This window comes from Pongo pygmaeus, chromosome 1 (genome assembly GCF_028885625.2).
Source record: "Pongo pygmaeus isolate AG05252 chromosome 1, NHGRI_mPonPyg2-v2.0_pri, whole genome shotgun sequence".
Classification (NCBI taxonomy): domain Eukaryota; kingdom Metazoa; phylum Chordata; class Mammalia; order Primates; family Hominidae; genus Pongo; species Pongo pygmaeus.
Window position 1 is genome coordinate 220,694,759 of NC_072373.2, and position 21,542 is coordinate 220,716,300.

The 21,542-nt window shown below is 43.6% G+C and overlaps 1 protein-coding gene across 4 annotated transcripts in view; it reads right to left on the reverse strand.

Moving 5' to 3' along the window:
* Positions 1-21,542, reverse strand: part of PEX14 (peroxisomal biogenesis factor 14) — a 157,667-nt gene that overhangs the window by 98,268 nt on the left and 37,857 nt on the right. For 2 of the 4 annotated variants that reach the window (XM_063667979.1, XM_063667977.1), the window contains exon 1: positions 4,486-4,595. The exons of the other annotated variants lie outside the window; for them this stretch is intronic. In XM_063667979.1, coding sequence (XP_063524049.1) covers positions 4,486-4,521 — 36 coding nt within the window. In that variant the 5' untranslated portion in view covers positions 4,522-4,595. Of the gene's footprint in view, positions 1-4,485; positions 4,596-21,542 lie in introns of those variants that run through there. 4 annotated transcript variants of the gene reach the window in all.

A 21,542-nucleotide genomic window follows, 5' to 3' on the forward strand; every position in this document is an offset into this window, starting at 1 on the left:
ACAACACGCTTTTGTTGGATTCGATGATGGGGTGCCTGCAGCCTGTCCTGTATTAGGGGTGCCTGCAGCCTGTCCTGTATTATCGTTTGATTTTCTAATTAGAAGATGAATGTGACTATTCATGGGTTATATTTGTGCCCAACTAAATTACATAAATTCAGGCCAAATCTTCCGCCTCAATGTCAAAGATGTAAAACGGAGACAGGAACTTTACTGCACATGTTGTGGGAGTGCAGCAAGCCAGGGAGAATTCTGGCGCTAAGCTGCTGATGCCGCCGTCGAAGCTGCTTGCTGGTGAGCCTGTGATAAATATGGAATCAGCGTTCCTTTCCCTTCCTCTTGCACTGAGTTCTTAATGAGTGCACCTCAAATTACCAATAGCTAGTTTAATCAAAATAAAGAAGACAAACTCTGAAGAAAGCAGACCACAGTTTCTCCCCCCGCAACCCATCCCTCTGACCCTACCTTCTGTCCCCTTCTCCACCCAAAGCAAAATAAAACAAACCTGCCACCACCAACTCCACAATTTTGGGGAAATTTCATAATTTTCACTACGTGTCACTTAGAGATAAAACTGAGGTGCAGGGAAGAGGAGTAAATTCTTGTCTTTGCAGTCTCATAACAATGGTTACACCGGAGTCACTGCCAGCAACTTGGAAAAAAGCAGGGGGGACTTCAGGTTGAAAAACACCTTTAGATCCAAGATGACTGGCCAATTGAGAGAGATTTGTATTTGAGAGAGCAGGATTTGTAACTGTATAAATCAATGGAATACAGTATACTCAGGGGTTATTTACTATGAACTATGTGCTGTTAAATGCATTGTGTAGGGTAAGTAATCCCCAGTGAGAAAAACTGAGGTTCCTGACAGTCCTCACCAAAGAGATGCTTCCTATGTGTTTTCCACTCTCCTGCAAAAGACCTGCACATTGTAATCTTCAGAATACACACTTTATTTTCTGCACGAGGGGGACAGGAGGACAGAGCCTGCCTAGTAATGAACCTGGGGTTTGAGGGAGCCTTAGCACTTTGCACCTGACATGTAAACCTGATGCATTGTCTCCAGTGACACTTATTTGGAATGCCACCAATTCCAGCACTCCTGTGTACTACATACACATCTATCTCGTAAGATGTGAGCATTCATTAGCCATCTTAAAATATTAAAAATATTCAAAAATTAATGACACTAACAACCAAAGCCAAGTCCTTTTAACCCAGAGAGATCACAACTAGAGGGCAAAAGAAAATGACCAATATAATCTATGGGCCCGAAACCCCATTCCAGTGCCGCACTGCTCCATGTGCGCTGCTCAGAAGATTAAATTGCCTGTGAAAGGTTCCTACGTTCATACTCTAAAGTAGATATCCAGAATCCTGTTAACAAGCGTTAGACCAAAGCCAACTCGAGTTTTAACAAGGACTGACTTAAAAAGCCAGGCACTGCCAAGAATGAGAGAACCCTCTTCAAACAGAAATGCTGCATTTTAGTAAGAAATCAGTACTCTGTCAGGAGTTCCTTGACAAATATGGTCATCGGCGGCACAGGGAAATAGTTGCAAAGCAGCTGTTAATCAGAGAAACACATCGTAGAACGCTGATGCTAGCACTCGTGAAAAAATGCAACGGGCTAATTATGAAGCTATATATCTCACTAAAGAGGCCGTGTTCCTTGAGATTCCAGGCAGAGCACTCTTGGATCCAGGGTCCTAGGACAACATAATTCTGGTTTTCTACATGCAGGCTGCTCTCTGATCTACCATTCACAATGCCGGGCTCCCTGTTCTTTCTCAAGTCTACACGCTCTCTTTCTAGCTAGGGAACAGGCTGGGAAGGGAAGGAAGCAGCGGCAACCACAAGCCACATTCCACGAACATATCCAAAAGGTGACATATCCTAAACCAGAGTAGAAGAAAAATCTACAAGTATGCAAAAGAAAGGAACGTCGGAATTGTCATTCTCAGTGTGGCGGGAGGGCAAATGTGTGTAACCTTCAATCCAGGAGATTTGCCCCAGCTGCCAAAATGAAAAGAAAGACCAAAAAAGCAGCAGGAATAAACAAAAACTAGAGGCAGTTCTGTGTGCAACCTCAAAGGGAGAAAGAAAGCTTCCAGAAAGCTGCTCTCAGAGTGTGACTGCAACTCAGGGAAGCCAAGGGACCAACAGCCAGGTAAGAGGGGAAAGTTAATATGCAGAGGAAGGCTCGGTCAGCCAAAATTCAATACGCGCCTCTGCAAGGACAAGGAGGAACAGGCTCCCCGAAACCAGACTAGTGGGAGTCGGGGGGAGGGGCCTGCACATTCGGAGTAAAACCACTGGAATGGCAAGAGGGGAATAACCTTGAGGTGGACGAGCCTGCAGGCGGCAGAAGCGCAGAGCCAAAGTGCCCCCTAGCCGGAGCCGGCGGAGGCGCAGGCCGGGGCGGCCGCTCCGCTAACTCGCACAGCCCAAATTAAGTGTTTTCACTCAGGGAAAATGAAATGTTTTGCAAGATGAAACAGAATGAAAATTGAGGTTTTAGGTAATTACTAGTTGGCATTTACATATCACGGGCTGGTTCAACACCTATTCATTTTCCTCTTTTATTTTCAATTTTTAAAAATTGCTCATTAAAAATGAACAGATGACAGTGACAGGAATTTTTTTTGTACTCTTTCCCCTTCTCTGAGGGTTACAAAACCAAGAGGCAATTTTAGCCCATTTATCTATAATTAACACACACACAAAGGTATGTTTCATGTACATTAAGGGAGGAAAGGAGAAGGGAAAGTCAACAAAAGCCAGGAAGTTCAACAATAAAGACAGCGAGTTGTACTCAGGTAGCCTCCTGCACCTAGGTAAGGAGCTGGCTAGCAAGTGCCCTGGCACTCAAGGAGTTAAAGGAAAGAGCCTCTCTTTCGACTTGGAATTTCCTGGGTTTTGTCACTGTGTCCTTCCCATTGTTGATCTGGGTTACAACACTATACTAATTAAGCTTGTGGGCCCTAATTTCCTTTGTTTTACTTTACTTTCCTCTGTCCTTTTGTTTTTCACATTAAAGAAATAAAATTCTGCTGGTAGAAGTGCACAGGAGTTGACATGATAGAACATAATATATTTTAAGGCTATTGTGTAAATCTGTATTTAGGGAATTCTAAAGCACGCATTATTGACCCTAGTCTCTCTTAAAACTCATTGATATACGTAGTAAAAGCCTTTATGAAAAGTGGCAACTTCACATGCGCAAAAACTACCTTTCAAAGTGAAATATCTCTGCCATTTATTTTTTTTTTCCCTTGGCCTTAGTTAAAAATATTGCATGAACTGCTTGCCAGAATGTCATTGTTTTGTTATGTGATTAAAGTAGTTCTTCCAGAAATGTATATTGAAATAAAAAGCATCTTAAACCACCACGCACTATTTAATGTCAGGGGACAGTGATCTTAGGGATGTAAGGGTGACTTTGGAGAGGTGTCCGTGCCCAGCCGAGGATTCTGGGTGCCAACTTCCAGCCCAAAGGGCCCTGGTGCAGTGGAGGAGCACAGCTTGAAAAGCAGAGCTGCTGATGCAGCGGGTGACAGTCACCATGCCACAGAAGGAGCTGTGGAGCACACGCTGGCCTGGAAGAAATGAAACCCTTGCTTGTGGGCTGGGAAGATCAAAGTTCCTTTTTAGGAAAGGTTGAGAAGGAAAAGGGTTTTTCTCCTTCAGGGAGAAAGAAAAGCAAATTTAAATGCCTTGTCCCCACACATCCCCACCTGAATTTAGATAGCAGCCCCTCTAATTTTTGATGCAACCAACAAAGCAGTTACCCAAAGAGGGGAGAAAAAAAGGATGACATTTGCCTTTTCCCTGGCTTTGAAATGCAACTGGCAGCAAATTGTTTGAAGTCCTGTTTAGAGAAGAAACTGTAATAGCCTTCATACTAAAAAGAGGAGGAAAATGCCATTATACACGGATCACGGTAGCAGTGACCTCAGCAGAGAAGGCAAACGAGCTGGCTGCAAGTTGGAGGTTCAGCCAGCGTGCCAGGAATGGAAATAAAAGGTTTATGTGCCAGAGAAGAGTAGCAAGAGCTGGGTGCTCGATCCCAAGAGATACCAAGGAAAGACAAGTAGTTCAATGCCTTAACATGATGTCTTTCAACAGCTCCTTGACTGCTCCTTCTTCCAGTATCCCCTGGTTTTATATTTTCAATATTCCTCTAATTTCCCTGCACTGTTAAAGAGGAAGCAGAGAGCACCCAGGCTTCGTGTTGTAAAATTAATGAAGGTGTCAAGCTGTTGAGTTAAATCACTCTAAAGGAATGTAATGACTCAGTGTCCAAGATGCTCCCTGAGAGAACTGTGAGCTCACACAGTGACGGTGGCGGGTGACTCCAACACTAACAATATGTGGCACACAGTCCCCAGCACCTCCCTAACGATACCACTGCCTCTATTTCCTAGTCTGTTTCTCTCCACCACTGATTGAATTTCATGCTTTCTGAAAGGTATTTCTCCTAACCTTCAGTAGCTTCAGATGCTCAGCAGATGAAACCATGCTTCAGTTTCCACTTCTTTTGAAGTTCGGCCAGATGGAGATTGGTGAAGCTCTCTAGCCATGCACTATTGAACTGCAGGATGATTAGGAAGGAGACGAAGAAAGGTTGTGTCATGGATAATGGCAACCTCAAACATTAAGGCATCACTGGGGGTCAGCTACTGAATAGGTGACCACCAGCTGGTGCAAGGCAGGATCCCCTCTCAAGGGCTTAGGGCCACCTGCCCTAAGGGCAAGAAGATGGGCTCCTGAATTCCAAGGAAGATAAGCTCTGGACCAAAAAATTCTGTTTACCATCAGCCCACACTCTGCACAAAACTAAAACCTTCAAGGAGTCTTTAAAAGGCACTTCTGGGTCAAGCACAGTGGCTCACGCTTGTAATCCCAACACTTTGGGAGGCCAAGGTGAGTGGATCAGTTGAGGCCAGGAATTTGAGAAGAGCCTGCCCAACATGGCGAAACCCCACCTCTACTAAAAAAATACAAAAATTAGCCAGGTATGGTGGTGCATAGTCTCAGCTACTAGGGTGGCTGGGGCACGAGAATTACTTGAACCTGGGAGGCAGAGGTTGCAGTGAACCAAGATCACACCACTGCACTCCAGCCTGGGTGACAGAGTGAGACTCTGTCTTGGAAACAAACAGACAAACAAATAAATAAATAAAAGGCAATTCTACCAAACACCCCATAAGAAAATTAGAGAATGACCTAATGCTAAAAAATAAATTTGAATACCAAAAAAAGAACTACTCATAGCCTAGAATGAGTTCAAATTTAGAAGATAGCAAGAAACAAATTTTCTCTTTTTTTTTTTCTTTCTTTTTTTTTTGAGACAGAGTCTCGCTCTGTCACCAGGCTGGAGTGCAGTGGCGCGATCTCGGCTCACTGCAACCTCCACCTCCCGGGTTCAAGCAATTCTTGTGCCTCAGCCTCCCAAGTAGCTGGGACTATAGGCACATGCCACCACACCCAGCTAATTTTTGTATTTTTAGTAGAGACAGGGTTTCACCATGTTGGCAAGGATGGTCTCAATCTCCTGACCTCGTGATCTGCCTGCTTCGGCCTCCCAAAGTGCGGGATTACAGCCGTGAGCCACCACGCCTAGCCCACAAATTTTCTTTTTTTTTTTTTTTTTTTTTTTTTGAGACGGAGTCTCGCTTTATCGCCCAGGCTAGAGTAAAATGGTGCAATCTTGGCACTACAACCTCTGCCTCCTGGGTTCAAGCGATTCTCCTGTCTCAGCCTCCTGAGTAGCTGGGACTACAGGCACATGCCACCACGTTTGGCTAATTTTTCTATTTTTAGTAGAGACAAGGTTTCACCATGTTGGCCAGGCGGGTCTCGAACTCCTGACCTCAAGTGATCTGCCCGCCTCAGCCTCTGAAAGTGCTGGGATTTACAGGTGTGGGCCACCGCGCCCAGCCTAAGAATTTTCTTTAGACCCACCAGAAAACAGAAGAGAGTAAACAATCAAGATCTGCTACTAACGGGATGCCACCAAGTCCTAGATCCTGCTACAGGCTGAGCATCCCTAATCTGAAAATCCAAAATCCAAAATGCTCCAAAATCCAGAACTTTTTGAGTGCCAACATGACAGTCAAAGGTCATGCTCAAAGGAAATGCTCACTGGAGCATTTCAGATTTGGGATTTTCAGATTTGAGATGCTCAACCAGTAAGTATTATGTACATATTCCAAAATCTGAAAAAATCCAAAATCCAACACTTTTGGTCCCAAGCATTTGGGATCAAGAATACTCAACCTGTATTACCTTTGATTCTTTTATGGCCTAAACAAAAAAACTAAAGTATGGGTTCCAAAAGTGTAATTCATAATGCAGTCAACTGGCAGACTTAAAAATCTTCAATTTGCACTTTGGGAGGCCAAGGTGGGCAGATGACCTGAGATCAGGAGTTCGAGACCAGCCTGACCAACACAAAACTTAGCTGGGCGTGGTGGTTCACACTTGTAATCCCAGTTACTTGGGAGGCTAAGGCAGGAGAATCACTTGAACCCAGGAGGTGGAGGTTGCAGCAAGCTATCGCGCCACTGCACTCCAGCCTGAGCGACAGAGCATGACTCTGTCTCCAAAAAAAAATCAGCTGGGCGCAGTGGCTCACGCCTGTAATCCCAGCACTTTGGGAGGCTGAGGCGGGCGGATCACGAGGTCAGAAGATTAAGACCATCCTGGCTAACATGGTGAAACCCCGTCTCTACTAAAAATACAAAAAATTAGCCGGGTGTGGCAGCACGCGCCTATAGTCCCAGCTACTAGGGAGGCCGAGATAGGAGAATCGCTTGAACCTGAGAGGCAGAGGTTGCAGTGAGGCGAGATCATGCCACTGCACTCCAGCCTGGAAGACACAGTGAGACTGTCTCAAAAAAAAAAAAAAAAAAAATCAGCCAGGCGCAGTGGCTCACGCCTGCAATCTCAACACTTTAGGGGGCCAAGGTGGGCGGATCACGAGGTCAGGAGTTCGAGATCAGCCTGGCCAATTTAGTGAAACCCCATCTCTACTAAAAATACAAAAATTAGCCGGGTGTGGTGGCATGTGCCTGCAGTCCCAGCTACTCAGGAAGCTGAAACAAGAGAATCGCTTGAACCCAGGAGGCAGAGGTTGCAATGAGCTGAGACCACGCCATTGCACTCCAGCCTGGGTGACAGAGTGACACTCCATTTTGAAGAAAAAAAATCTTCAAATTGACAGTAGAATGACGAGGATTGGAAACTTACTATTCAAACAGTCATATACAATCAGCTACTGTCAGAGGAAAGTCACCACACCAGCCCCAGAGAGTGGCCAGAAATGGGTTCTCCACAGGGACAAGTTGGTGGTCAGGTTCCATTTTCTAAAAAAGTGGTATCTAACACAGGTCACACCCTTGTAGACAACTTCAGAAGTAACATATCAACACAAAGTGTGAAACACAGGAAAGCAATACAAGCTATACCGCTGACGCAGATGAGGAAAATGTCATTTTTTTTTTTACACATCTTTCAGAGGTAATGACATAAGGGCTGTGAAACTGATTATCACAGCCATCGTCAGATTTGTACCCACAGACTGTCTTTAGTATCAAGGTACAAGTTTGGAAGAGAAACTGAATCAAGAGACATCAGTCCAGTTGCCTTCTCTGATAAACCCCAATTTAGAAATTTTCAGCTCAGTGAGGAAATCCATCGCACACAAGAAGAACCCAAAGGTAGTCCTCATGGCTTTGAACCATTCAGCAACTTTTCACTAAATACCATAAACATCCCTATTATTAGCCAGCACAGCTACCAATAAACAAACACACACTTTAAAAAATAAATGATCCGGCCAGGCATGGTGGCCCATGCCTATAATTCAGCACTTTGGGAGGCTGAGGCAGGAGGATGGCTGGAGGCCAAGAGTTTGCAACCAGCCTGGGAAACATAGCGAGACTCCATTGTTTGAAAAAAAATTTGTTTTTTTTAAATAGCGTGGCGTAGTGGCGCTCCAGCTACTCAGGGGGCTAGGTGGGAGGATGGCTTGAGCTCAGGAGTTTGAGGTTACACTGAGCTATGATTGTGCCGCTTCACTCTAGCCTGGGTGACAGAGTGAGACCCTGTCTCTAAAAATCAATCAATCAATCAATCAATCAATAAAACAAATGATTCCACAAAGGCCTACTGAGCACCAGAGCCATCTTGGCCAAGAGCCACTATGTCCTACTGATAATGGGAAGATGAAAAGGAGGGTCTTTATACCCTATATCTGATGCTCTTCCCCATCGTGGTCATCTAGGAGAAGCCAGATGAGCATGTAATTTACTTATGAATAACACAAAATTTACACAATTCTCACCATTAAGCAAATCAGTTTATTGAGCATCTTCCTCCTTTAAATCAATGGTAACTCCTTTCAAATTCTTCCCAGCTCTGTCTGAGAAACAGAGAAGTTCACTTTTTGTTATCTGAAGGATTATGAATTACCATCTTGCTTTGTAACCTTCTTGGTTCTTCACATACTGTTCATAAGGTAAGATACCTGGAAATTACAAAAATCCCTAAATTTTTGCACAAGCTTCCTGAAACATCCCTCATCCTTTTCTGCTCACTGTCCTTTCTCTCTCTCTTCTTGCCTGTTTAAACACATGGACATGGAGTTATTAACTTTTACAGGAAAACCAAATAAAATAAAATAATGTTGAAGCAAAAACGCAGTGATGTCAGGCTGCAGCTAGCACCATTTATCTGTGGGAATCTGATTAGCGCTCGAGTGGCAGAGCTACCTGGAAAAGTGCTCACAATCAAATAAAAAAATGATACCAAAACATTAACCTGATGGCTAAAAACTCCACATTTAAACAGTTAAAGTAATAAAGGAGCTTTTATTGAGTATTTTTTATATTTCATTATGCCCCAAATTGACGAGGACTCCCGGATACATTTTCTAGACTTTTGGTTCCTCAAATCAAATGCTCTCTTGGACTTTTTTTTTTTTTTTTTTTTTTTAACTAAAAGGAAACAGCATTTCTTGTAAGTTTGAATGAAAGGATTAAAGCTTCTCCTAGAATATCGATAACAGTCTTGAGTGCAAACACAGCCAAACACTGCCACAAACAGAAGCCTTTTTTTGGTTTATGTACTTTAATTCTGAACTTACTGATAAGCCAGCAGAGAATTTTCCTACAAGATTTTTTTTTTTTTTACCTTACACAAATACTGTCATGAACCTGGCCTCTTATGTCCCCACTCAGTGCCTCAGATTCCTTCATTGCTATAAAATAGATGACCTTCAGGACCCCCTACCTGTGCCATTTTATAATTTCTAAGTTGATTCCATGAGGCAGCCGCTGACACCTGGGCCAGAGATATGGGCTTAGATCAAGGACAAGACCCAGTCTTTCCAGATTTCATCTCTTCAAGCTGACACCCAATTCAAAAAAAGGAGAAAACCAACAGAGGAGGAGGAGCAGGGAATAGCAGAAGAAATCAGGGCAGCCAAAAAAGATATTACAAATTCCATATATTTTATACGCTGCGAAGCTTTACTCACACTACTTACTATTTATTTTATATACAAGCTTAGTTATCTGGTATCCAAATCACAGAAGATAAAAGCTGCAAATGAGAACAGAGGAAGGAGCCAGCTAGTACAGAAACACAGAACAAAGATGTGACAGCAAAAAAAAAAAAAAGCCTAACAGCAAATGTCAAGAGAGAAACATCCATGAAAAGCAAACAAAAAAATTCAAAAAGCTTATTAGTCTGGGGTCATTTAGAATCGGTGGGGTCATTTCAAGTAGGGGCAAATGTACAACATATCTATATTTCAACAGGTTTTGAAAACAGAGCTATGCTTATAACACCATATAAACAGGTTCATCTAAAATGACAATACTGAGTCATCACGATTAAATTATATTCCAGATATTCAGCTTAATAAAGCAAGAAAGTATGTAATCCATTTTACATAATTCCCAGCCAAAAGTTTTAAAGTGTTTTGTTTTGTTCTGCTTTCAAATGGCTCCTGATGACCATCCAGAATACGTGGCTATCCAGAATGCCTCATTCTAGGAGGTGCCAGAGATGGTGGTTTTCCTGAATTGAACAAGAACAGCTTTGATTCATGTTAGATTAAGAAGCAGGAAGCCAGAGATTAAATAATGAATAGTTACTGAGCATTCACGGGTCCTCACAGTACATCGGCCACTTGTAAAGTCAAAATAGAAGCAGGAAAGATGCTGTTTTTGCTGTAGCAATCTAAGACAAGGAAACAAGCCAAAAGAGATCTTGAGCCATCTGGTCCCACCCATGACCTAGGGACTCCCCTCTTCAACAACCCTGACAAATGATCAGGAAGCCTCCTCTTGAATGCTCATAATGAGCAGGGAAACTACTCCCTTAAGAGACTGTCAGCTCATTTTCAGGAGTGCCTCTTTAAACTGAGTTGAAATCTACTTTCCTGAACCTTCTATCCATTGGTCCTCGTTCTCTGTCTGGGAACAATATTAACTGATCCACTTTTTGAAACAATGCTGGGTGAAGAATCAAGATAGACTGCTGTCACTGGCTATCTTTTCTATAAAAGCATTTATTTCCCTTACTCTGCTTAGTAACTAAAGGTGAACACTGGCCTAACCGTGTAAGGGTTTCATAAATTCTGCTCTTTCGTTTGGTAAGAGCAGCCTTGCCCTTTCTGGGAGAGCCAAGGCTACACCTGTAATGTCAGAATGCATTAGCAATAATAAAGGCCACAGTAATGCAAGAGCCGACTTCATGAACACGTCATTCCAGAATGGCTAAATTCAATCAAATATGGCAGCGCTTCCTACAATGCTACGATCACTGGGGCCAGTGCATGTGACGTGGGCCCACTTACTGGAAGCTGTTGGAAAGAGAAAGTGAGCACTCTGCTTTAAGACTAATAGACAGGGTTTTTACCAGCCCACAAGTGGTTCAGCATCCTTCTTTCCCAGGAATTACCTAGAAATTCATTTAACATCTAAAGACTACAAATGAAACTTCAGAAGGTTAAAAGTATATAATGAGAAGGGGCCAAGGGGATGGTATTCACTCAATCTCACCTTAAATATGTATAATTCTTAGGGGGAAAAAAGTCAACACCCATAAGGTGGTAATCAAAAAGCAAAGTCAAAGATGAGCCACGTTTAATTCTAACTCAGTCACCAACTTCTTCAGTAACTTTCAGAGCTGCTTACCTTTCCTGTTTCTGCTTCCTCGTCTGTAAAATGGAACTAATACTGCTTAGAGACTCACAAAGTGTTATAAGGAATAATTAGTTAGCATTTATGTAACACTTTTCATCTTCAAAGTAGGATTACAGACTATAAAGTAGAGTAGATGTGGCTTGAAAACTCTTTTTATAACCTAAAATAAAGCATGAAAGCAAATTCAGAGAAGTAAAATCAGCTGACATCATCTTAGAGCAGCCAGATAGCTCTGCCTCCACAGGCACCCCTGTCTGCCCTAGTCAGTATTTGCATGTGGAGACAAAGGTATAAGAATATTTTATAAGGGAAAATGGGAGGAGATAGAAAGAAGAGAAAAAGGAGAAAGAGAAGGTTAGAGAAAAGGAATGGGAGAAAGTATAAAAGGGAGAAAAGATAAGAGAGAAAAAGAAAAGAAAAGGAGAGAATAGAAAACAGCAAGAAATAAAGGGAGAAAAGACAAATCATATCCACTAGAAGAAAAACAAAAACAGGAAGAGAGGAAGAAAAAGAAGAGAAATGGAAAAGAAAACTTCTTTAAGGGGATATTTTTCCTGTTTCCAAAGAAAAAAGAAGATTAAAAAGTAAAAGGAAAGTTTAAAATGTTTTCTTTTTTTTAAAAAAAAAAATATATAACGACAAACAGCAGAGGATAGAAAAAGAGAAGATAAAGCTTTCAAGAGTATGTCTGGAAACCAGAAAGCTGGAAGAGAAATCATTAGCAAGTCCATAGTGCGTCTACAGTGATACTGTGTGGATCAATTCATTTAACGCTGCCCTGTACATTTACAGAAAAGTACCTCTGATATAATAAAGGCTCATAAACACGCAGAAATTGGGTTAGACCCGTTTCGAATTCCTGCCAAACAATGGTTCAGAAAAATGAAGCTCTATTTTAATTAGCTGGATTCACGAGTGATTTGATAACAGCAGATGCTGTCTGGATGCTTTCAGCTTGATGGGCTCCACATACATGAACTTAAGAGTGCTTTGATGCAATTAGGTGTTTCTTTCTACTCCAACATGCCAGGCCTAAGGACCTGAGCCTACGTGTAGCCCCTACATGTTGCTAAATTTATCTGTATGTTAATATTCAAATCATGAAGATGAGAAGGGCTGCCACCATAAGTGAAGTAGAAAAGTAGTTTTCAGGGCTGGCCATGGTGGCTCATGACTGTAATCCAGCACTCTGGGAGGCCAAGGTGGGAGGATCACTTGAGGCCAAGAGTTTGAGACCAGCCTAGACAACACAGTGAAATCCTGTCTCTTCAAAAAATTTAAAAATTAGCTGGGCATGTTGGCATATGCCTGTGGTCCTAGCTACTTGGGAGGCTGGGGCAGGAGGATCACTTGAGCTCAGAAGGTTGAGGCTGCAGTGACCTATGACCACCACTGCACTCCAGCCTGGGGTGACAGAGTGAGACCTTGTCTCTAGTTAAAAAACAAAAAAAAAAACAAAAAAAGAAGAAGAAGGCCAGGCACAACAGCTCATGCCTGTAATCGCAGCACTGTGGGAGACTGAAGCGAGAGGATCGCCTGAGCCCAGGAATTTGAGACCCAGCCTGGGCAACAAAGTGAGACCCCGTCACTACCAAAAAATATTATTTATTTAGTTTATTTTTATTTTACTCTCACCACTTCTGTTCAACAACAACAACAAAAATTTCAAATGAGCTGGGTGTGGTGGCACACATCTATGGTCCCAGCTACATGGAGCTCGAGGCGGGAGGATCACTTCGGCCTGAAGGTCAAGGCTGCAGTAAGCCGTGTTTGCACACTGCACTCCAGCCTGAGCAGCACAGCAAGTCCCTGTCTCCAAAAACAAAGAAAAGTAGTTTTTTAAAAGTCACTAGTAAGTAGAAATGAATATTCTCACAATGAATTCTTCTTTCCACCGGGGAAAGAAAAGTTAGGTAGCTGAGAGAAAGCCACATAGGGCAGTGTCTGTGTAGAAATATTTAATGCCAAAGCTGAAACACAACAGGCTGCGCACTTCCAATTTTGCAAGTCCAGCACAGTGTTACACCGAAGGAAGAGTGCACCTAATGCACAGCCTGACCTGGGAAGTGGCCTTCAAAATGTTTTTTGTAATCAGGCATCCTATTATAACCCAGCGCACCATTCCCTGAGACGGGCGGTGGTATTCCGGATCACAACCCTGAAAGTCCAAGTCTTTTCACCAGGTGCTTTCAAGCCAGGCACCTTACTGCCCCCGCTCTCCCTCTTAAGCACTCTCTCTTCCAAAGAGCATTCTGTTTGCTTTTCCCAAAGCACTCCCTGCCCTCTGCTATGGCCACTTAGTGCGGCACCACCCACACGCACAGAACTGCTAAAGGACTGCATAAAGCCAGAGCAGCTTCCAGCACAGGGCACGCCTAATAGGAGGGCCTGATCTGTTAATTATCTGTCAGTTTGTCACGGCTGGGCTGAGGAGGGGAGAATGATGAAAAGGGGGGTGTTGGGGGGAGGCTCTCTACTCGGTGGTGTGCTACTCTTCCTGAAATTCTGAATTCTGCTTTTGAAATCATTCACCCCCTGTTGGAAAACGTGTAGTATAAAGGGTGAAGAAGAGAGGACGAGAGTTTGGCTCGACTCCTTTTGACAGAAGCGGGGGCCTCTCGAACTCCACCACTACCACGACAAGCACACGGCAAGAAACACACTCCCTCACTTTCTCTCCAAAAGGACAAAACGGACATAACGACCTTCACACCATCTCTCCCCTTCACCGGCACTAACAAGCTGAGCACTGTAAATCAAGGATGAAATCCTTGCGCCAGGAAGGGAAGGAGAAGCATGTCTTCTGTAAAGAGCCCAAAGATGCTTCGGAATCAGCATTTCGGGCAAGGGCTGGAAATGCAGGAAGCACCGTGCAGGCAACTGAAGGAAAAATATATATTTATTATATATAGTAGGCCTCCTTCTTCAAAAGTTATTTATTTCACAAAACCACTCTGCTAAATAGAGGTTTCAATCTAATTGGAACTGGAATTTGCATATTGTAAATGCACCAAGTGAGAGTCTTGGACACTTGTGTTCTATTCTACAGTGTACGGGTTCACCCGTGGATTTCCCAATATATACACTACAAGAATGTAAGAAAAGAGCACAGAGAACTGGCCTTTATATTTTACTTTTTCAGCCCTTCACAGAGGGTCCAGTCTGTGAAACGGGATGACGCTCTCAATATCCCCAAGGAGACAAAACCAGTGAGGCAGAGAGGAGGTTCCCCCTGGCATCGGGTTTGCCATCAGCCGTGTACAGCTGTTCAGTCTTGCAGGTCTGTGGAGCACCCCTGCCCACCACCCGGGGGAGGCAGGGAGTAGACCTCTATTCATCTAATCCTTAACCCTCCCCATCCCATCTACATATCAAATTAGCCATGCTTAATTAACAGAGATGCAAATAGTCAGGGACTGAAATAAAGGTTTTTGACAAGAAGCAAAGAGGGATACTTTTTTTTAAGGAGAAGAGAGCAAAAAAGCATCCAAAACAAAAGGTCAACCTACAAATAACTGAGGAAATGAGAAAGAAAAGGCACAGGTCAGGACTTCCCATAAAGGTCTGAAATTTCTGTTTGTAACTCAGGGTTCACATGGAAAAGTGACACATGACAGAAGAAGAGACACTTCTGGGGAAGTCAAGTCGGGACAAAGGTTCTAGAGTCCACCATTTGCCTGGGACTTACCTCCCTAGACTGCATTCAAATTGGGCTTCTGCTCCCTGCTCCCCTCACTCATTTCAAGAAAAAAATTATTTAATTTTTTTCAAATACTGAATCCCTAAAGCCCAAAGATGTCCCGTTTCCTCAAAAACTAAGCATCTTCTAGTTTACAGCAACTCCTTTCTGCCCCCCATATACTCTGACAATGCTAGCCTCTCGGTCACAGGGTGTAACCTTCATTAAAAAAAAATAAAATAAAATAAAATAAAAATCACAGGTTCTGCTTCCCATTTAGAAAAAAAAAAAGAACAAAATGGAAAGAAAGAATAAATATGAATTTGGAGGGGAATTCTGCCAAAACCTGAACCTCCAAAATCTGGTTCAGCCACATTCTTGCCCACAACCAGTACTTCTCAGTGCCTCCCTACATTTTTCAAAATGCAGCTGCACAACCTCTTAAAATTCAGATTTCTAGCACCTATAATTACAGGCCTCTCAAGCCAGGCTCCTTTAATTAATGAACCTGACTCCTCTCTCTTCAAAGGAAGTCTGCATACGGGCTATATCAGAGGGTGAACCGACCCAATCAGTGCCTATCTGATCACTGCCTGATGCAGCCAGCACTCTGCCCCCAATAGGACAGGGAGTTGCCCCTCACCCCCACCTCCACTGCCCAGTTCAATACATCTCAATCTGGCACAAGCCAATTGTGCAGTTAAGGCCATCAAACAGTTCTTGGAACTTAAGGGAAGAGAAAGCAGCTTTTCTGGGTGTGACCAGCAAAATCCAAAGAGAATTCGATTCTCCCTGGTTCACACGCTCCCCTGACCTCACTTCTTCCTACTGCTGGGATGAAATGCAGAGTGCAGGCTGAAGGCAGTCACTGGTCAAGGCTGGACAAGCAACAGAGGGAGCAGGCTTGGGCTCTGAAAACTGGAAAAGAAAAGAACAGAACAAACCGAGGTCTGACCGTCATCCCAAGGCTGAACTAAAACTGCGAAGAAAGGCTCTGCCACCTTAAAACAAAACAGGTGGAGAAGGGCTTGTGAGGCACGGCTGTTGCTCTCCAGGTCTAGAGAAGAATCTGAGCGCATCCCAAGGACAGCCCATGACCTCGGGATCACTCGCCAGGCTGTCTTCACCCATTCTCCAAACTATTTTCTTTCTAAACCAATACCTGACGACCAGTTTTTAAAGTACTGGCTTTCCTTCTGGCTGTTCTGGAGCAGCTCAGCCTAATCTTCTTGTATCTGCTTCAGATGCCAAGTCAACCCATAGCTATTCTCCTGCAAGCAGCTAGAAGCTGGTTTGTACCCATGTTAGCTGGGAGACCAGACTGTCCTTGGCCACAACAAAGACTAGAAAGGGTTGCAAACAAAGTCACAGATGCCAGCGCAGATGAGGCTTGGGTCAAAAATCAAGACAATCCCAGGTAAAGTTTCAGGCAGGAGACTTGAGATCCTGTAAAAGACTCCCACGGACCTGGCAATAATGAAAACAGGTTTGGTTCAGTCACTACCATCTGATAACCATTTCTCAAGGTCCCACAAGCAAACCCAGTGGGTCCCACAGCAAACCCAGTGGGACAACATTTGCATTACTGACCAAATAGACACACTCTTCTACAAAGAGAGACAAAGTTCTCAGAATATGTACTCAGTAACACACTTTCTACAGTTCTTCTAGTTTCTCATCTGTGATTTGGACTATAAAACAGGGCTGGGGAACAACCCAGAGAACAGCATTAGCATTAATAAATGAAAACTTAAGACATGTAGGCCTGGCTTCTTAGTTCTGCCCAGGGTATTTCACAGTGCAGATGTCAAAAATTGAATTAGATCATTCGGTATTCTGCCAGAAAAGGAGTTTCCAGTGACTTTCTGCTGTTGCAAATACAATTTTGGAAGAAAGGGGAAAAAACAGTAACATCAGTCTATCCAATGGTTAAACCCTCAAATCAAAGCAAGGTATGATCACAGACCACTGAGTCTAACTCCACAGCATCTGTCTTGTTTCCTGGCATGGCTACCTGCCATCGTTATGCCCAACACACAGAGGCTAATATAGGATATCATTTCTGCTCTCCCATTAGATCCAGTCTTCAAATCTGTCAGCATGTCACAACCTGGATCCCCTGACCACAGCACACAGTGGAGTTCCAGGCTGAGACACGACAGGCTGATTACAAGGAGCAGCCACTTCCTTTTTCTCAAATCACAAGCAGACAAGCAGCCAGGGCCGGGTGAAGGATTTTTTACTTTGGTTTGGTTTTTCAACCAAGACATTCTCAAAGTTCATTGTTCTTTGAAGTGGAAACATTTAGTTTTCTAACAAACAATTAGAAGCACAGGAGTAGAGAACATGAAACTGAGAACAAAGCTCAGGATACGCAAAAATAAGAGGCTGGGAGGCAGCTGAGATCAGGAATGTCCAGGGATCCTTGGCCACACAAGCCGGCCAGGCACTCTCTTTCCAGGGTGTCTCAAGGGGAAATCACCCATCGATCCTGGGACACACGAGTTCTAGGACCAATCCCTTACCTCAGAACAGCCTCAGCCTCAAATTCCTGCTTGCGCTTTAATGTTTAAATTATTAAATGCATTAATGTATTTACATTATTCAAGTCTTATGTGCATTTTTCTAAGATAATTTATGTATAAGAGTTTGAATGTCCATGACTGTTAATGTCTACAACCCTTCCTGTTCATTATTGATTCTGGAAGAAAAAAAAAAAAGTCAGAGTTTTAATGCCTTATTTTTAATGTATTAAGAGTCTGAATAAGTGCATTCTCTTTTTTCTTTTGTAATTTCATAATTTAAGTAGCGCATTTATTAAACTGACACAGTATGAATTGTGGTGAAGCCTGGCACAGATCCATGCTGCTGGAGAGCCCGCTGGAGGACGGAGCCCACTCTTCTGTGACCAGACAGTAGCCCGGCCCTCTCTCCGCACTCTCTTCCCACCTACACAGGGGCAGGTGGCAGGGGAGTGGCAAGCATTTGCCCAAGGAGATTTTCTCCCTCCTTTTTCAAGTTCTTGTCCAAATCAGCTCTCCTTGTTACCCAGGCTTTTAAGGGGGACAGTTTTCTGCACACAGAAGTTCTCATCTAGATGCACCGCAGGTTATAGCCGAACAGATCGCAATCAGTACACAATTTTCAAGAACAATAAAAATGCCAGAAGCTTGGTGTAGCAAAAACAACCAAACAACTACTTTTTTAAAGGAATCTCCAAATGAGAGACAAACATCTCAAAGAGACAACACCTCCAACTCAAGCAGAAAAACTTCTTTCTTTTGAAATCCAGTTTCCCCAGCAGATAACCCCTCTTTCTCCTATAGCCAGTAGAGCGACAGTGACACCCAATGGCCTATTAGTTCAATCCCAACTGAGCATTCCCCAATGGCTTTCCCTAGAGTTGCATCTTAGGCCCAAAGTTCCTGTGTGAACGTGGAACCTTGAACAAAATAAGGTATTAGCTACTCACCAAGAAGGTGAATCGCTAATAGACCAACTTCCTGCCAGGACATTGAACAAACACTGTATATTGTTACACACGTGCACAAACAACACAGTATAGCACACCTCAATATGGCATCTTTCTGGCGGGTGACGACCACATGCGTACATAGGCGCACGCACATACACACATACAGATGCACAATACGTGGGCTGAGCAGCACCGTACAAATCAACCTGAACTGGGAGAAAGGATGACAGAAGTTTCTCACTGCTGTTTTAGAAGGTGACTCTGCCGTTTCTAACACCACACACACACACACACACACACACACACACACACAGGCATAGATTATTTTATACATTTTTTCCTTTTTTTCTATTTCCTTCTTTTCTTTCTTCTTTTTCTCTTTTTTGGCTACTCATTACCATTCTTTAACTGTTACAATTTATATCAGCATATAATGTCAAATAATTACAGGGAGCGGAGCTCACTCTAGTGAGGATATAAACGCGCTGTGGGAATCTACAGATTTAAACAAATAACACTCACAGCAGGGGGTGAGCGGAAGAATTAGCATTAATATCCTGCCTGGGAGATCCCAGTGCACTGGTACTGTTTAAATACAGATCTTTTCTGTAACAGTCAATATGACAGCTCCCGGCAATACAGCCCCTTTCCCTTTCCCAGTCAATATAGCAGCCAGTGAAAATAGAAATGTCCCTATAGCAATCAATATAGCAGCCAGCTAAAATAAACCCTTCCCTTTTAAGGGCTATATAATAGTCAGCTAAATGGAAGAATTGGCACCCCTGCTGGATAGCTCAGCAGAGAAGCCAAGGAATGAGCAGGCCATGAGCACTAAATGATCCTTCTGCTCCTCAAAGAGGCTCTGCCCGGGGAAGGGGAAGATATCCTTAGGTAGAGAACCAAGAGGGAGCCTGCGAAAGACACTTGGCTCCCAGGCCCTAGGAGTAATTACCCATGTCCTAAGCAGGCTATAGGGCCACCCGTCACTGAGGTTCAATTAAAACGGCCAAAAACTTTAGAATCCTTGTTCAAGCTGTCAGCTGGAACAGGGGAACACACTGGTCTTTGGTGGGAACTGAGAGCATGTTGATTCAAACCCCGCCACCATCCTGTTCCCACCTTAGCCTCAGAAGGGTAGAGTATTATGTGAACAGCCTGTAGTTTTCTGATTTCTAGCATCAGGGATAGCAGCTATGTTAGAATCAGACAACCAGCCAGGTGGGTGAAAAACAGCATTCTATGTGGAATCCTACCCCAGTGTATATACAGAACTCACTTTCAAAACTCACAGCCATCAATTTGTTAACTATTGTGAAAACATGCTATTTTCTCCCACTCACATCATAGAAAACACTCTCACACTCTCCTTCATTGGAGGCATACAGGAAAAAAATTTATTCTAATATAAATCAAAGGATGGCTCACCCTGAAGGCCAAAATAGACCAAAGGCCTTTTATAAAAGAAGGAAAAGGGCCGGGCGTGGTGATCTACACCTGTAATCCCAGCATTTTGGGAGACCAAGGTGGGTGGATCACGAGGTCACGAGATCCAGACCATCCCAGCTAACACTATGAAACCTCATCTCTACTAAAAATACAAAAAATTAGCCGGGTGTGGTGGCACGCGCCTGTAGTCCCAGCTACTCAGGAGGCTGAGGCAGGAGAATCGCTTGAACCTGGGAGGCGGAGGTTGCAGTGAGCCGAGATCACGCCACTGCACTCCAGCCTGGCGACAGAGCAAGACCCCACCATAAAAAATAAAAATTTAAAAAAAAAAAAAGAAGGAAAAGAACAGGGAGCATTTCATTAAAAAACGATCCTATGCATCTGAATATATTGTTCTTTTTCATTATAACTAGCTACTTCTAAAATTAGTTCAGTTGGATTTAAGGATTTGACAAATGTGGAATATAACCACCGACGCCAGTGCAGGTTTCCAACCAACACCCCTGAAGTTAATGCTGGGATTCTGCTATGCTTCAAAGCAGGCGAACATCAGGGATCCACCCCACCTTCATTAAATTTCCACAATCTGTCTGCCATCCTTTGGATGAATCCACAGAAGTCCCTGTTTCCCTAGCCAGGTGTTTCAACACCCAGCAATGCTCATGTCATCAATCAGGTGATTTAGTCAAGTGCCACAGTGTCAGGTATCAGAAAAAAAGATCCGGAAAGTCCTGGTCTGAGAGCTCTAGTCCTTAAAAATTTAGACTTCAGCCAGGCACGGTGGCTCACGTCTGTAATCTCAGCACTTTGGGAGGCTGAGGCGGGCAGATCACGAGGTCAGGAGATCGAGACCATCCTGGCTAACACGGTGAAACCTTGTCTCGACTAAAAATACCAAAAATTAGCCGAGCGTGGTGGCAGGCGCCTGTAGTCCCAGTTATTCGGGAGGCTGAGGCAGGAGAATGGCGTGAACCCGGGAGGCGGAGCTTGCAGTGAGCCAAGATTATGCCACTGCTCTCCAGCCTGGGTGATAGAGCGAGACTCCGTCTCAAAAAATATATATATTTAGACTCAACACCCCACCTAAGCCATAAGACTGAGCAGAAATTCTAGTATGTGACACCTCCGGAGAGAAACAGGTTAACACGATCAAGCCTCTCTTCTGGCAGTACACATGTTGATGAGGTCCTGCAGTCCACAGAAGACTTGGAAGTCAAAGAGGTCACAGGTCCCAGAGACCACAGAAGTCAGAGGTCCCACGGGCCACAGAGGTCAGAGATCTCACAGGCCATGGAATTCAGAGGTCCCGGGGTCCATAGAAGTCACAGTCCCACAGTCTATGGAAGTCAGAGGCCCCACAATCCACAGAAGTCATAAATTCTACAGTCCACAGAAGTCAAGAGTCCAGAGTCTACAGATGCCAGGGGTCCCTCCGTCTCTAGAAGTTATAGGTCCTACAGTTCATGGCAGACTTTCCTAGGAAAATTTCAACTCTGATGTGCATGGCCATTTCCATTTCTAAACCCTACACAAAAATCTGAGGGGAGACACTCTCAATCAGATAGCATTAAAGCTGGAAAGAACGCACCATGATGTTAGCAAAAACCACTTCAACTACTCATGCCATTAGAGTCATCAAAGGGGGGAGGCAGGAAGGAAGGGAGGGACAGAGAAAGAGACAGTAATGAAAGAGAAAATAACTCTGAAAAGAAAGGAGAAAATA